Source organism: Mandrillus leucophaeus, unplaced genomic scaffold, assembly GCF_000951045.1.
Source record: "Mandrillus leucophaeus isolate KB7577 unplaced genomic scaffold, Mleu.le_1.0 Scaffold275, whole genome shotgun sequence".
Taxonomy (NCBI): Eukaryota; Metazoa; Chordata; class Mammalia; order Primates; family Cercopithecidae; genus Mandrillus; species Mandrillus leucophaeus.
In genome coordinates, this window is record NW_012102865.1 from 761992 (window position 1) to 780409 (window position 18418).

The following is an 18418-nucleotide window of genomic DNA, read 5'->3' on the forward strand; positions in this document are numbered from 1 at the left end:
ACTTTTGAAAGTTACCTGTTTCCAGATCAGCTAAAGTGTAAAATTTGAAAAAATGTTTTTTCTTCACGACCTTAAGTAGTGGATTCCCTGAAGTTTTGTTTGAACATAGGTGGTTTGGGATTCAGAAAAAGGCAGATACGAACTCAGATGTTGACCCTTTAAAAAGTCTTAGTGAAGTGTTCATACATTTCTGTTTGTTTCAAATGGTAACAGCTTATATGTAAGTTGTTATATATACACACATATATATGAGTTAATATATATGTTTATATATAGAAGTAGAATATTTTACATAGTACATTTACGTTGGGTCATTCTTCTTAATCATTCTGATTTGATTTGAAGTATACTTTGTATCTGTATACTGTATCTCATACAGCTAGTATGTCTGATCAGGTCGTGACTAGGCACTGTTTATAATACCCTGCAGGAGCATTTCTACCTGTATTATATTGATTCCTAAAATTGATTGTTATTAAAATACTTAATTTGTCGGCTGGGCGTGGTGGCTCACGCATGTAATCTCAGCACTTTGGGAGGCCGAGGCGTGCTGATCACGAGGTCAGCAGATCGAGACCATCCGGGCTAACATGGTGAAACCCCGTCTCTACTAAAAATACAATTTCCTGCCTCTGTGGGTACTTCTAAGAAAAGTTGTATTTCTAGTCTCTTTTTGCATATAAAGGTAGCAGAACCTTAGGACTTTGTTTAGGCCCATTTTTTCTTCCTGTCTCATCCGCTAGGCATCTCATTCACTGCCTTAATTTCCTGCTGTCAATAAGCCAGCAATTCTGTCTTTATTCCAGAATATTAATCTTAGTTATAGACTCATATTCAACTCTCTTCTCAAATTGAAATCTCGTGGGTCATAATGAACCAGTGATTTCCACTGCTACCTCAAAACTAAATAAAAAAAAATCCTCTGTTCTTACTTAAGTGGTGCAATTTTCAGTCCATAATCTGCCAGGCATGATGGTTCATGCCTGTAATCCCAGCACTTTGGGAGGCTGAAGCAGATGGATCACTTGAGGTCAGGAGTTTGAGACCAGCCTGGCCAACATGGTGAAACCCGTCTCTACTGAAAATGCAAAAATTAGTCGGCTGTGGTGGTGGGCGCCTGTAATCCCAGCTACTAGAGACGCTGAGGCAGGAGGATTGCTGGAACTCGGGAGGCAGAGTTTGCAGTGAGCAGGGATCATACCACTGAGCTCCAGACTGGGTGACAGAGCGAGACTCTGTCTCAAAAAATAAAATAAATAATAGTAATCATCATCATCATCATCATCATCTAGTTGTTCAAAAAATAAAATAAATAGTCATCATCATCATCATCTAGTTGTTCATGCCAGAATTCTGTCATTCTTGATATTTTCCTTCTTATCTGTCTCTTATCCTTCTTACAAACCCCTCAGTCATGTCCTGTTGGTGCTCCTCCTTGTATATATGTATAAATGTATATATTATCTCTTTTAACAATCTTAATCCATGCTACCTTTATTTCTGGATGGATTCTGCAATAGTCTTTTAACAGATGACCACCTAGTTCACACAGGGACTTTAAAGGTGTTTCAGTTTTCATGCTGCTGATAAAGACATACCTGAGACTGGGCAATTTACCAAAGAAAGAGGTTTAATGGACTCACAGTTTCACATGGCTGGGGAGGCCTAACAATCATGGCAGAAGGTGAAGAGCATGTCTCACTTGGTGGCAGACAAGAGAAGAGAACAAGAGCCAAGCCAAAGGGGAAACCCCTTATAAAACCATCAGATCTCATGAGGCTTATTCACTACCACGAGAACTGTATGGGGGAAACTGCTCCCATAATTCAGTTATCTCCTGCTGAATCCCTCCCACAATACAGGAGAATTATGGGAGCTACAATTTAAGATGAGATTTGAGTGGGGACACAGCCAAACCATATCAGTGACTGCATTATATGCAGAACGTGGTGTGGAAAAAAAATTCTTAATAGGAGCACAAGACCTTGTAGATTTTAACTCCCTGTCTGACTTTTCATTGTGATCTCTCCCTTGATTCCCCAAGCTACACTAATCTTCTGTTAGTTCCTAAACATATCAACTTCCTTACTGCCTTAAAGTCTTCATCATGCTGTTCCATGGGCAAGAATACGCTATAATCCCCCAGCACTCTGGCATGGCTAACTCCCACTCATTATTCAAGTCTGAGCTTAAATGTCCTTTGCCATGAAAGTCTTCTCTGCTCTCCCCGCCACCCCCAAGACTAAGTTCCCATTTTTATACCTCTCACAGCACTGTGTCTCATCACAACTTTCTTTTTATAACAGTTGTAATAATAATTATTTGTTTATAAATATACTTGAAGTTAATGGGTATAATGTTTTTCAAATGAGGCTGAGAATTTTCTCAGCTCAGGGACCATATCTCTCTTGTTCACTGCTGTATATATTCCCAGTGTTCAGTATGGTATCTTGCCCTTAGAAAATGCTTCTTGTGAGAAAAAATATACATACACATGTGTGCATTTAATTAAATATATGTGGATGTGTAATATCTATGGCTGGGTATAAATGTACATTTGCGCATGTGTATAAACCAACAGGAAAATTACACTAACACTTCTCAGGAATGAAATCAGTCAGTGTTACAATTTTCAGGTTCAGCTGAGAATCCTTATGTACTCTTAATTTTAGTAGCCAGAAGGCCATATTGAGGATTATTAATTTTCTCCCTTCTTATAGGTAAAAAATTTGAAAACACTGAAATGTTTGGTCAGTACCCACTTCAGGTCAATGGGTTCAAAGATCTGCATGAGTGCCTAGAAGCTGCGATGATTGAAGGAGAAATTGAGTCTTTACATTCAGAGAATTCAGGAAAATCAGGCCAAGAGGTGAGTTTAACGTTTTCATTGTCCACTTTCTTCCCTAGGTCTTTCTTACAATGCCATAAAGCACAATGTAAGGTTCTAATTATATAGCTACCTAATAATTGAGAGAGAATACTCAGAGAGTATATTTGGATTTAATTGGTAATTTAGACATTCAAGAAACCTGCCCAGTCAATATGACCTATAATCTATGTTAAATTCTCACTTAAATAATTTATCTCAGAATTTTCAGTTAAAGTCTTTCTAGGACATTTTTCAGTCTTTTTAGACCTTTCAATCAAGGTACCAGCCATTAGCAGCATGCTAGTTCTTGGATAGATTTAAAGAAGAAAAATCCTGATATTACAGTGGATTTTAAAACGGATATATGCTACTTATATCAACTGTTACTGGAATTTGTCCACGACGCCCAGATTCCTTTTCTTGTAAAATTGCTATGTGATTGCATAAGGTCAGATGGAAGAACTTCCCTTCTCAAGGAAGAAATAATTTTTATAAAATATTGTTAACTTATATGTCTACCTCAACTAGTTTCTTTCTTTCCACCCATCTCTGTTTCTTTATCCATCTCTGTAGCTGCATCTGTGTAGCCGTTCATCCGTGCATTCATCTGTCAGGGAGTTTTGGCACTGTAATAGTAAGCAAAGGACAAATCATGTGCTTCTCCAATCAGTCATTGTTAAGCAATTGCTGATAGTTGTCTAGCTGTTAAGCTCCATGAATGTGGGTAGAGGCTTTACCTGTGTCATTCATTACTATATCCCTAGTGGTAGTATGGTGGCTGCATACATAATATTTATTGAATGAATGAATGAAATGTCTTGGTACTTATCAAACAAGTTTCTGAGGTCTTTATACTGAATAGGTGCTTAATAAATATTAAGTGATACGATGTCTCTGTGTTTAGCTAAAAGGAGACTTTGTTCTTGTGTTTTTGAGAATAAATTGCTTTTATCTAAATTTTAATTTTTTTTTTCTTAAAGATGCAGTTAACCCTTTCCTGTTCCAGATGCATACTCATTTTTTCCTCTTCCCCGCACATACATAAACAAACAAAAATACGCTTTTCCTCTTAAGAGGAAGAGACGTATTTGAAATAGCCTTCCTCTCTACGTCATAGATCATGTATTTCAGTGATTCTCAGTAGAGAATAGCCACACTTCAAAGTTATCAAAGCAGAGTGTAGCATAGGGATATGGTATATGGGCACAAGAGCTGCACAACTAATTCTGATATAAACCTCTAAATAAGAATGTTTAAATTCAGCTTATTTTATTGATTGGGAAACAGATCTCTAAGACTGGGACTTTAGCAATATCCCACAATGGAATAAGAAAGCAAACTCTTAAAATCCGATCTATTTGCTGTTAAATAAAAGGATGACTGGAGTAGTGGGGCAGGGATGGTACTTTTTTTATATTGTCAGAGTAGCTGAAATACACTATGGTTTATTAGTAATCTTTCTCACATATTCCCAGCTTTTAAAAATTTTTTATTCTACACATAATCAAAATTTTATGGTTTATTTAAAATATCTTATATTTGTCCTCCATCTTTTTATATTGGTTTCATACTCTGAATGCCCCTATGTTGCAATATAAATGTTCTGCCTAGGTTTTTTCTTCTAGCCTAGGGAATATAATGATTTATGATGTTCTGTGTATTTAGCAGTTTCTAATCTCCACTACTGTGGCAAATTTGATTGCCTGTGATTCCTGTTACCATTTTTCTAGATTTGCTGGAGACTATAGTTTCAATAATAATTCAGCTTGGTTTAAGAGACTATCACTGACTAAAGTATAATATCAGTTTTTAAAAAATAACATTTAAATTATAGTCTTATTTTATCCTTTAGAAAAACTATTCTTGAATCTCTAAAAGCCAGTAAGTAACATTATAGACTATTTCTAAATTGGCATAATGCCTGATAACAATAGCTTTTTCCTCAATCTATTATTTACTAAAAATTGTCAATTTTATTTTGACCCAGAAAACATCTCATTTGCTGAAATAGCTGTGGCCAACTAATATAGGAAGACCTCCAGTCTTCCCAGTTAAAACATCCAGTTGGCTATAAGAGTTTAAATTTTGGGGGAATGATATACTAAGAGACAACTGAGTAAGTTAAACATGATTATATCCAAAATAACTACTTAAATTTTTTTAAAATGATACATTTTAACATTTAAATGGTATGCAATTTGTAGATGAGTCAGACTCTCCAAGAAACATGGAGATATTTTTTGATTGCCTATTGGAGGAAAAAAATTTCAGATAGTAAATACTTCACTTGTAGTGTGAGTATTCACTACTACCAGTGTGTGTTGCATGTTCTTTTAGACTGCCGCTATGCACATGTAAGTATTTGCATCTGTCCATACTGCCCCGAGAGTTGCATTTTTCACTCAGCAGTATATCATGAGCATGCTTCTAAGTTAGTGTACAGCTTTACGTCAGTGTTTTTAAAATCTGCATAGTGTTACATAGTCTGTATTTATAAAATTAAATTGATTTAATTCTCTTGTAAGGCAGTAACTAAGAAAAAGAATTATTTTGAAGAATGTCTTTACCCTTGAGCACTTAGGAATGAAGTATAGTTAGAAGTAGGATCTTTGGGTCACAGGGCATACTCATTTAAATGTGTTGGTACTGCCAAATTTCCCTTCACAAAGTTATACCAAGTTATAATAATAAGTGCTAGAAGGAGCTTTTACAAAGTTTTAAAAACAAAATTAGCGAAACAGTCGATTGACATGTACCATATTAGACATCTGTAGAGGCTATGTATATTTAAAACTTTTCTTTTAAAATAAAAGGGCAAATGAGTGAAGGCAATTAAATGACTGGAGCTAATTTTTTAACTGGAATAAACAGTTTTTGCTTCTTGTGCACAATTTACATCCTGGCTTGGTTTGGTCTTCTGTAGGGAATTTGAAATGATAGGTATGTTTTTTCTGGTTTTTTTTTTTTTTTTTTCCTCCACATTTGTGTAATCCTCTCATAAAAGCAAGGTATCTTATACACTTTAATGGAAAAAACAGGTATTTAAACTCATAAAAATGACATACTCTTTAGGAACTATTTTTGTTAATGGTGAGATTTCTAGAATTGTGATGAATTTAGAAGCACTTATGCTGACAATACTGATTATGTAAGTTCTTTATTCACTAACTGCAGAAATCTGTTCCTCCTGTAGTTTATCTAGTAAAAGAATGTTTAGAGATATGGAGAATGACCTCTGTCTCACAAGCATGGCATACTAGTTAGGTTATAGAGAAGTAGATACAGTTTTTTGTTGAATGGAAATAGTATTTTTTTGAAAGAAAAATTTCTGTTTTGTATTAGTTAAAATTCAAATTATGTACTGCTATACTACAATCCAAATATTGCAGAGCTAGACATACCATTAATATTTTAAAACATGAATTTACAGAATGTCTGGTTATCTCATCTTGTCCCCATCAGCTTTAGAATGAGAAAGTGAAATCCTTCCACTCTTGTAGTAGGAAAAACCTGCCATCGCTGATAGAGGAAAATGCATTCATAACAGAGACATATTACATAACATTTTTGAGCATCCTTTTGTAAGGTATGGAAGCTATTTATATTTCCTGGACTTTTCATGGTCTACAGAAAAGTATACCCCAATTTGGGTCATTTCATTTCTTGTGGCCATTGTAGATTTCCATGAATTAAAATATGTAACTAATTTTAATGGTGACATTTAAATATTTAAAGTATTGCAATAAAATATGAAAGTGATAGTTCTTGAAATCTACTTTCTTGTTTGAGTATCATAAAATGGAACAGAGAATATTATCCTAAAGAATCAAAAGTGTTCTTTGTGATATGTCTGGGGTAATGTTTTAATTCTTAATAATAATTTTATCTGTGGATTAGAACTAACTCAAAAATTCTTGCCAGTTACATGTGAGATGAAAATGAGTAAGCAAACTTTGCTCATCAAATTTTAAAACTTGAGATGTTTCTGATATTTTTCATAACTTTATTTAATCCGTTTCAGGTATTATCCATATAAAACAAATTCCTTAAACCTTAGCTTTCAGTGAAAGATAACCATCCAGCTCAGGAAACCTCAATTCAAGTAATTATTATCATTTTGAAAGAGAAATAGTATTGAATACCATTTGCTTTTATTTGCTTTAGAGAAAAGTAGCAACTTTCCAGATCCTTGTCAAATTCACTTTGCCAGGTGTGTGCCAATCATGCTTTTTTTGGATGTTCAAATTTATATTTAGTATATTCTTAACTTATTGACAGATGTGTGGTGGCATTTTATGACACTTGAAATTATCACACAATAGAATATGCAGCAGTTTCGCATATTGCACAGTTTATAATAAGCACTTCAGAAATACTTATTTTATACTTCTGTTATATGTTGATTTACCAGTTTGTTACCTTTTCTTTCTCTTTAAATACATATGCTTATGTATAACTTAAGGTTGTATATGAAAATAATTTTTTTTTAAAAATGTTGAATTTCATGCTTAATTGAACAGTTACTAAAACATATATGGGGATTAGGGGCTGCAGTTAGGGGAAGGAAATTATAGCTGTACTCACATAATTTGGCTCATAGCAATGAGACATTCAATTCTTTAAACGCTAATTATTTTAAAAGATTTTAAATAAGTTACTCTTTAAGTACTAACTTTTTGTTAGTGATATGTCTTTTTCATAAATTAGTATAAAATCCAGCAGAGGAGCTAAAGTTAAAACAGGAAAATACCATTTTTTCATTTTTAGTATCAGAGTTGTGATGATTTATGATATAAATTTTTTTTTGAGTACTCCCTCTCTTACAAGTTACTTTGTCACAGGATTTTGATGCTGTGGTTAAGTATAAGTACCATTCAACAACATATTGAAGAAGACAGAAGACTTGAGCTACTAAGTCATGGTTTTAACCAGTGTCTTTTTCTTTGAGCTAGAAATTCTAATGCAAAGAATTATTTTTGAAGGATAGTTGTGAGATTTCTTTTTTTCCTCATCATGTATTATATCCACTCTTGGAATTTTCAAGAGGTGTGGAAAACTTTTAGAAAGAGGTTGAGTTTTAATTAAATTGTGTACCCAATTACTTGTCAGGTCAGCATTGTGGTGATACATATAAAAATGTCAGTGCCCACATCCTATGCCTAAGATTGCAATGAAGAAAACAAAGGTGGTATTAAAGTTTTTGTTATTGTTTTATTTCCTTTCAGCATTGGTTTACTGAATTACCACCTGTGTTAACATTTGAATTGTCAAGATTTGAATTTAATCAGGCATTGGGAAGACCAGAAAAAATTCACAACAAATTAGAATTTCCCCAAGTTTTATATTTGGACAGGTATGGTTTGATATACTGCATGACTTAGTTTGAAACAGTTTAGTAAGTGATAAAATGTTGTATAGAGGAAAATTCTAATTTTCTTAGAATTAATTTTTACTTTTGTATAATATACCTAAAGCCATTTGTCAAGGTAAATGTCACTTTGTATTAGAAAAGTATAGTTGTTGGGAATAATGTTATAAGGAAATTTAAAGATGATTAATTTTGTAGTCTTAAAATTCAGAATTTAAAAAAATACCATTTTGTATTATCTACCTTATATCTTACACAATTTTGAATGAATTGATGCTTCGTGGTGATATCTATACTGAATATTTTATCTGTCTGTCTTCCTGTCTTTCTTTCTTTTGTTTTTTTCTGTTTGTCTGTCTTTCTGTCTTTCCTTTTTTTGTTGTTCTTTTTTGTTGAGACAGAGTCTTGCTCTGTCACCCAGGCTGGAGTGCAGTGATACGATCTGGGCTCACTGCAACCATCATCTCCTGGGTTCAAGTGATTCTCCTGTCTCAGCCTCCCGAGTAGCTGGGAGTACAGGCACCTGCCATCAAGCCTAGCTAATTTTTGTATTTTAGTAGAGACGAGATTTCACCATGTTGGCCAGGCTGGTCTTGAACTCCTGACCTCAGGTGATTCTCCCGCGTTGGCCTCCCAAAGTGCTAGGCCGGGCATACTGGCATCTGGCCATATTGCATCTACTTTCATGATATTCAGAAATGCTAATGATTGCTTTTTTCTGATAGATACATGCACAGAAACAGAGAAATAACGAGAATTAAGAGGGAAGAGATCAAGAGACTGAAAGATTACCTCACAGTATTACAACAAAGGCTTGAAAGGTATTTTAACTTTTATGAAATTAGGAGATAATTATCAGAAACCATGTATTTGGTGACTAGATTATTCATTTCAAATTTGCTTTGAATGATTTATAATTTTAGGAGTAGTTAATATTGTGTGAATAGTTTTGAGTTTTGCTTGAAACTGAAAATCTGTGGTTGACTTTAATTATTCTAGTGGTTAAAATTAAATAGTTCATTGTCAACAGGTAAGGTTCCTACTGCTGAAAATTGATATAAAGTTAAATGAATATAGTTTTGACCTTTCTTTTTGCATGAAACTAAAGATTACTCTGGAGATTTTCATTATAATGAATGGTACCTGAGTTTTTCTCCTTAAAACTGGATACAAACTCAGCTGCCTACCAGGCCTTCTCAGCAGCTTCATAAAGGAGGAAATTGTGTCAGGTATAAAATGGTATGTGCTGGAAGTCTAGAGAGCAATCTGTGTGTACAGGGAATGAATGCCATTCCAATACCAATGGATGGTGCCGTGTGTGTGTGGCCTCACTGTTGTTTATTGATTTGGATCATTTCTAAAAGAAGTCAGAATCTAGACTGAGAAATGCTCTATAGGCAAGACAGAACTCTAAAGGCTGAAATGTCACTTAAGTCATTTCAGTTTGCAAACCCCCATCTACTCTGTATTCCCGTATTTTAGGAATTTTCAAATTAGTAGTCTAAAACTTCTTATATCAAATAATATATCGTATTTTAGTGATTTTTATTCTTAAAATGTACGAATAATCATATTGAAAAATGATTAGTGGTAAAAGACAGGAGGATAGTACTTGTCACTGTCTTGATCATGAGACCAGATGCCAGATCTCAAACTAAAAACAGTCGCAGGAGATGTCAGTTTTCATCCTATTCAGTTACAATTTAGAACAGCATTTACAGATTATAACAGTATATGCTCACATTCAGTCCCAATCAGCCTTGGTTTCGTGTCTTTGGAGAACATTTAATATGTTTTTCTTAAATGTATATTCAGTTTTACCATCTTCATTTTAAAGCTAATGAATGTTATTGCTGAGGAAGTTTTATTGAAGTATCATATCATGTTTTATAATAATAATAAAAATCCAAATATGCTGTATATAGAAATAAAAGCATTGTACATTTTATGATTAACAGATACTTAAGCTATGGTTCGGGTCCCAAACGATTTCCCTTGGTAGATGTTCTTCAGTATGCATTGGAATTTGCCTCAAGTAAACCTGTTTGCACTTCTCCTGTTGACGATATTGATGCTAGTTCCCCACCTAGTGGTTCCATACCATCACAGACATTACCAAGGTAAAAAGTAATCTCCATGCAAGAGACAGTTGTTACCTTTATTACATAATAATGTAACTGCTGCCTCTAAAGATGGTTTTTATGAAATGTATGCTTTGATTTACTTTAGTGAACTCTTAAGAGTAGATTCACTTAGAAGACTGTATGTCCTCTGGGAGTTTTTTTTGTTATTTCAGTGGATTTTATGGTCATGGATTAAATTTTTAATCACATTTTTTTCAGTTCAGAATTATACTTTAGCATGTTTTGGTATGTACATATATAAAATTCAGCATTTTATGATCCATAAAAATAGCACTGTCAAATTTGAATTTGTTTCTGTAATGTAAGCTGATAAGCCAGGGAAAATAATATAATCATGCATAAGATTTTGTTGTTTTTTAAAAATAAATATGATTAAGCCGTTTTTACTCTAAAGCTACAACTTCATCTTATAATAATTTAGTTCTTATGTATTAAAAATCTCATTTGGATATTAGATCAATCCACATATTTCTTTGTTAAGATTTTTCCTTTTAGATTATAAGCCAATTTAATACTGTGGGTTTGGCACTATCTTAGTTGAGAGCTTCAGCTTGAAAGGTTAATAACAAATACGCTATGCTTTAATACAGCACAACAGAACAACAGGGAGCCCCATCTTCAGAACTGCCAAGCACGTCGCCTTCATCAGTTGCTGCCGTTTCATCGAGATCAGTGATACACAAACCATTTACTCAGTCCCGGATACCTCCAGATTTGCCCATGCATCCGGCACCAAGGCACATAACGGAGGAAGAACTTTCTGTGCTGGAAAGTTGTTTACATCGCTGGAGGACAGAAATAGAAAATGACACTAGAGGTAAGAAGTGTCTCATAGCATGGTTACTGTCACCTCAGATGGATATGTATAATGTTAATATTGAGAAGGGAAATCACGTCTGGGTTTTATATTTAAAGATTACAGTCATTTTTCTTTTCCAGAAAGGGTTTTATGTAAAATAAACTAGTCTGGCTCCCCAGTTTTATAATCTCAGTATCAGGTTCACAAGGACCAAAAGATTTTCCCTGGATTGCTTAGCTGATTAATGACACAGCAGATGGCCTGATTTTCTAGTTTACTGCTCTAAATTTATATCAAACTGGTATTCACAGTTACTCCATTGGAGAAATGTCATACAACATCAATGTTTGTATGTATCAATTGGGTACTAAATCTAAGTTTGCACAGGGAGTTCCAGTGATAAAAAAATTTTCTTTAGGCTTAACAATTAGAAATGTGAATTTTAATTTTTAATAGCTCTAACAGATTTCTAAATATCTATGATCCCATTATAGTCTGTAACAGAGCAGCAAAATAAGAAAAATAAGGACAGTGCTCTGTGTGGGGTATGTGCGCTTGTGTGCCTGTGTGTGTGTGTGTGTGTGTGTGTGTGTTTGTGTCAAGTTGCCATCTGTCCTTTCTTGGAAGGAACTCTCTTTTATTCTTTTGTATTCTGTTTTTTCTTTTTTTCAGAATAAGTTATTCTGAACTTTTCTCTTTCCTACTTTGCTGCTGTTATAGTGTACTTTAAAAAAATGGATTATGGTAGATATTATTACACTTTTTTCTTTAAATGTGAAAATATAATTCCCTGTTATTCCCCAATTTTATGCTAATTTATTGGTTTATGAAAAAAATGAACTACTTATGTGACATGGTTGGAATTATATTGAACAATATTGATTGTTGGATATTATTTGACAACTTAACTCTTTATAGACAATATTTGAAAAAGAACGGACCTAATTTAGTAAGAAATACATAAGGTATGATGGTGACTAATAGCATTAGTAGCTGTCAAGATTTTCCTTAGTATTTTTCATATAAGAAGGAATTTTTGAAAATATTTGAACGTATTAACAAACATGTTGATGAAGCACTGTTTTAGGTGTTGGGTAACTTTGTACTCCTCATGGCAGGTTGTTTCTAAAAGATTACATTCAGAGGCGTGGAAGCTAGGAAGCTTTTGACACCTAGGTCGTGGCACTGAGGGAGGGAAGAAGTGAATGTACTTAAAATACTCTTTGGAGACAACTGACAGATGTGGGTCATTGGCTAGAGGTGAGAGAGGGAGGAATCAAATGAATCTCTTAGTTCATAATGGTATGAATAACCAAATAGAATGTATTTTGGAAAAAAGGTAAACCAGTGGGCAAAGAGGTTCCCCACTCAGGGGAGGAAAGAGAAATATGATGAGTTCTCTTTTGTCCGTTTTAAGTTTGAGAGCTTTTTTGAGACGCAGTCTCCCTCTGTCACCAGGCTGGAGTGCAGTGGCACGAACTCGGCTCACTGCAGCCTCTGCCTCCTGGGTTCAAGCAATTCTCCTGCCTCAGCCTCCCAAGTAGCTAGGACTACAGTCGTGTGCCACCACACCCAACTAATTTTTGTATTTTTAGTAGAGAGAGGGTTTCACCATGTTGGCTAGGGTGGTCTTGATCTCTTGACCTTGTGATTCTCCCACCTCAGCCTCCCAAAGTGCTGGGATTACAGGCGTGAGCCACCATGCCCAGCTGATAAAGTTTTTATATGTAATACTATGGATCAGGAAAGAAGGTTTTCCTTAGGATATTTTTTTTCTTTTTCATCCCTATTGATGTTAGCAGTTAGCAATATTTTGTAAACTATTGTGTAATATTCCAAGACACAGATATAATTAATTTAATTCCCATATTAATATTTACTAAATAGTGCTGGTCTTCGATATACATATTTATACACTTATGTAAGTAAGATATATTCTTTTTTAAAAACTTTTATTTTGTGTTCAGGGGTACATGTGCAGGTTTGTTATAAAGGTAAATTACACATCTTGGAGGTTTGGTGTAAGATTATTTCATCATGCAGGTAATAAGCATAGTACCTAACAGGTAGTTTTCCATCTTCACCCTCCTCCCACCCTCCACCCTAATGTAAGCCCCAAGGTCTGTTGTTTCCTTATGTCCACCATTTCTGGTTCAGAGTGTGTATATTTTCAATTTCGACAACCGTTTTAAAATTGTCCCTCCAAAACATTAAACCAGTTTGCCTTCCCGCTGTGTGAGAGAACCTGTCTCCCAGTATCCTCCCTAGCCCTGGACACTTTTTAGTAGTTTTTTATAGTTGAGAAAATGGTATTTTAGTGTTTTGATTTGCATTCCCTTAGCTTTGAGTGAAGTTGGACATTTATATTTTTCTGTAAATTTCTTGTTTGTGACATTTGCCCATTTTAAAAATATTGAGCCATTTGTCTTTTTCTTATTGCTTAAAGGAAAGTTTAATGTACTGTAGATATTAACCCTTTGCCTATAATATCATATCTGCTGCAGATATTATTTTCCCAATTTTTCATTTGATTTTCTTTATGTTGGTTTTGTTTTGTTTTTATAATGTAGATTTTTTAGGCAGGGAGGATCTTACCTTTTCCTATGAGGTTACTGGTTTTCTGACAGACTTAGACAGGTCTTTCCCCACTCTAAAGTTAGCTTATTTTTTTAAATAGTTTTTCATGGTTTCTTCCTGATTGGTTCAGCAGCTTCACAATATGATGTGGTTTCAATGTAACCATTTCCTTATTGACAGATACTTAGTTTATTTCATTTTTTAAAAATTATTGTGGACAATATGACTGTGAACATCCCTATCTGAACAATTTTGTAGGATTATTTTCTACTAGAAGTAGAAATAATTGTCATGGGAGTGCCATAATTTTATTTTCACTGGGATTATAGTCAATTTTTATTCAGTTATGTGTGTGTACAAGATAGGTGGTGAACGTCTTTTACTTTGTTCTTAAGTTTACTTGTGTTATAGCAATATGTAAGGAAGCTTAGCTTTCATTTTCATTGAAACTCTCCTTTATAGAGTTGAACAAAATTCACTTTTATTGGCTCTCCACATTTTCTGGATAAATCATATTTGTGTTGTTTTTTAACTATGCATTTTTACTGTGTCTTTTATTAAGAATAACTATAATTCAGCCGGGCGCAGTATCTCACGCCTGTAATCCCAGGACTTTGGGAGGCTGAGGCGGCTGGATCACGAGGTCAGGAGATTGAGACCATCCTGGCGAACACGGTGAAACCCCGTCTCTACTAAAAATACAAAAAATGAGCCGGGTGTGGTGGCAGATGCCTGTAGTCCCATCTACTCGGGAGGCTGAGGCAAAAGAATGGCATGAACCTGGGAGTTGGAAGTGGCAGTTAACCGAGATCGAGTCATTGCATTCCAGCCTGTGCGACAGAGCAAGACTCTGTCTCAAAAAAAAAAAAAAAAAAAAAGAATAATTATAATTCATTTTCTACAGATTTCAAATAGTAATGTTTTTTAAGAGAAGTTTTAGGAAATTGTTCCTATTTCTCTAATGTGTTTGTTAGAAAGCCATTAGTCCTTATCTTATAAGTAGAAGCACACTTGATGTTCATCATTAAATGACACCTTATATCCTTAGATTTGCAGGAAAGCATATCCAGAATCCATCGAACAATTGAACTAATGTACTCTGACAAATCTATGATACAAGTAAGTGAAATTTTGAGCTAGTAATCATTGTCAAAATTATTTACATATATTTTAATTTATCTTTACATTATGTTAATCTAATTTTTCTTTACATGTTTTGATTTAAAATATTAGTAAATCAAAATTTTGTAATTTGGTAAATCAAAATTATTATTGTAAAATAATAAGGGTGTGCAATATGTACAATGTGACAGTTCATCTGAATGGGGGAAATTTTGTAACAAATTTATAACAAAATTCATGACAAGTTTTCCCCATTCAGTTGTGTTTTCACACTGTATGTGTTGTGTACCCTTATTATTTTACAGTAAAATCTACCAAAATTTTTCAAAAGGCTATAGCATCTTTAAAAAGTCTTATGGAAGGAAATCTATGGTTGTTAAAGGATTTTAAGATTTGGGAAGAAACCTTAGGACTCCGTTACATTTTAACTTCTGGTGTATATTATATCATCTATTTTGTTAACCGTCAATTTAGAATTCTGAAGATTTGGACACATTTACTATATATAAAACTGCCCACTCTAAGCTTTTTATTCAAAAGAAACAATTAGGCCAAGGAGTACATACACAATAAATACATTTTTAGTTTTTCAAAAATCATCTTTTTAATCTGCATACCTGTCAACTTTACATATCTTTAGCTTATTCAGATTTTGTCTTTTTAAAGTTTTATAGTTTTAAAGTTTAGTTTTTTTTCAAAATTTTAATCCCAGCCAGTTCTCTCTCATTTCAAAAAAAAAAAAAGAAAAAGAAATGCTCTTTTGGTTTCCTCCAAGCAGGTTGTTTGTGGGTCTCATGGAATGTGGTATAGTAGAGTACATAATTGCAGTTTAACTCTTCTTTTTTCACATTTAGGTTCCTTACCGATTACATGCCGTTTTAGTTCATGAAGGCCAAGCTAATGCTGGGCACTACTGGGCATATATTTTTGATCATCGTGAAAGCAGATGGATGAAGTACAATGATATTGCTGTGACAAAATCATCATGGGAAGAGCTAGTGAGGGACTCTTTTGGTGGTTATAGAAATGCCAGTGCATACTGTTTAATGTACATAAATGATAAGGCACAGTTCTTAATACAAGGTAAGAGTATATAGGGTGGTATATATTTTTTCAGTAGTCATAAAAGTGACTCTGGTGTGTGGTGTGATTAGTTAAGTGTAATTCAGGCGATGATGGATGTGATTAGGAAATGCTACTGGGTTTTGACAAGACTGAATTGAAAAGTAACGTCAGCAGAGCTAAGAATTGGTATATATTTTGTATTCCAAGTCAACTATTAAATGTAAATACGACCTTTTTTGTCCTTGCTAAAAACGCTTTAGTGACTATTCCACAAATTGACTCATATTTAAAATTTAATTCCTTAGCCTAACATATATGGCCTCTGTTCTTGGCCTCTGATTATCTCCCCACTTTCATTGATCACCAGTGTTCATTTTGAATTTATATACTTTACTGAACTTCTTGCTGTATCTGCTCATATCAAACCATTTCACACATTTATGTCTGCATGTTCTTACATGTTTTATTTTTTGCTAGTAATTCTTTTGCCTAATTCTTGTGCATCTGTCAAGATTCAGTTCAGGTGTCATTTCCCCTGCAAACTTGATCTGCCAGAAAGTATCTCTCCTTCTGCTCTCCTAGCATCTGTCTCCTGGGCATTTACTGTTGCGTATTGGAATTGTGTGATGACTTGCCGTGCACATTTCTCTCTCCTCTGCTCAAAGCCAGAGACCGTGTCATTCTATGTCTCAAGTTTTGTATTTCTGATATTCTGATATATGCTTTGCATATAGAAAACAATAAAAGGTTTATTGATACTGATAAAAATAATCTTTTTATATTTAGTCATTCAGCAGAATCAGCTAGGCAGTCTACTTATGACTGAAAAAATGAAGTTATTTTTCTGTGTGTATAGTAGAAGTTGAGTAATTCTTCTAAATACTCTAGTTTTAAGATCTTGCTATGTCAACTAATTTTCATGATTGCATATTTAAGTCTACTTAACTTCTTCATGTGACAAGCGATTTTTGTTTTATTTTGAGCTAATAAGGTTAACATGGTTATGAGTTGGTTACATTTTGTGAAAAGTTTTACTTTTTAAGTAATCAAACATCTGGTATTTTCCAGTAATGGCAAGAGTAGTACTACATCACTGTTAGAGTAACAGAGAAAAAAAAATGGCCAGGCACGGTGGCTCACGCCTGTAATCCCAGCACTTTGGGAGGCCAAGGCGGGCGGATCATAAGGTCAGGAACTCGAGACCATCCTGGCTAACACGGTGAAACCCCACCTCTACTAAAAATACAAAAATTTAGCCGGGCGTGGGGCGGGTGCCTGTAGTCCCAGCTACTCGGGAGGCTGAGGCAGGAGAATCGTTTGAACCCAGGAGGCGGAGCTTGCAGTGAGCCAAGATTGTGTCACTGCACTCCAGCCTGAGTGACAGAGAGAGACTCCATCTCAAAAAAACAAAACACTTGGCTTTGTGTTTTCTCTCATTTCTACTCTTAAGATAAAAAAAAAAAAAAATGTGAGACCATTACCTATGATGGATTATCAAACATTTTTATCATTGTTTTTCTGAGCATTTGTTTGAATTTTAAAAAGTGTTTTAGGTAATAATTATTTGCTAAACAGTAGTAATTCTTTAGTATTGATTGGCTAATTGGTAATAATTCATAGTTTAAATTCTATTTGAAATGCAATCTATTTTGAGTGTTGCATGTTCCCTTTAGTTCTTAATTTTATACTAGTTTTTGAAATATTATTTGCAGAGGAGTTTAATAAAGAAACTGGGCAGCCCCTTGTTGGTATAGAAACATTACCCCCGGATTTGAGAGATTTTGTTGAGGAAGACAACCAACGATTTGAAAAAGAACTAGAAGAATGGGATGCACAACTTGCCCAGAAAGCTTTGCAGGAAAAGCTTTTAGCGTCTCAGAAATTGAGAGAGTCAGAGACTTCTGTGACAACAGGTTTGTCCATTTTTATTAAGCTTTGTTTGATTATCAATATTGTTATTGTTATAATGATAAGATATGCTCATTATTAAAAAGGTTTAGCTGTCTTAAAGTATGAGGAAATCAGTAGAAATCATCTCACATTCCATCAGTCAGATTATCACAGTTAACAGTTTAGTTTGCCTTTTTGCCAGACACCACTGTATACAGTTATATGTTTTTCAAGATAAATGAGATGATTCTGTTGACTTTCCCTCTACCTACTTTGCCTGTGTTGGGTGGGCTTGAATTTTCTTGGCAAGTAGCCGAGAAAGCTGTGAAATCAACAAGAACCGAAACCAATTCAATTTGACCAAAATAATACTACTGGTATATTCATATATACTTTGTGCAATCGTAAAATACTACCATTAATAACTGTTTGATGTTTTTCAGAATTGTTAAGATTAAAAGAAAATTGACCAAAACTATTTAGTATATCATAGGTAAAAAATAAGTGTAACCTCTAAACCAAAGATATAAATGCGTAAACATATAAATATTTAAAAGCATTATTCTTAAATAAACTATTAGCTG

General features: G+C 34.1%; 1 protein-coding gene across 1 annotated transcript in view; it reads left to right on the plus strand.

Moving 5' to 3' along the window:
- Nucleotides 1-18418, plus strand: part of USP25 (ubiquitin specific peptidase 25) — a 112014-nt gene that overhangs the window by 50775 nt on the left and 42821 nt on the right. The window contains exons 8-15 of the mRNA XM_011984877.1: nt 2721-2869; nt 8095-8222; nt 8963-9058; nt 10196-10357; nt 10972-11198; nt 14806-14876; nt 15734-15962; nt 17657-17857. Of these exons, the coding sequence (XP_011840267.1) occupies nt 2721-2869; nt 8095-8222; nt 8963-9058; nt 10196-10357; nt 10972-11198; nt 14806-14876; nt 15734-15962; nt 17657-17857 (1263 nt within the window). The remainder of the gene's footprint in view (nt 1-2720; nt 2870-8094; nt 8223-8962; nt 9059-10195; nt 10358-10971; nt 11199-14805; nt 14877-15733; nt 15963-17656; nt 17858-18418) is intronic.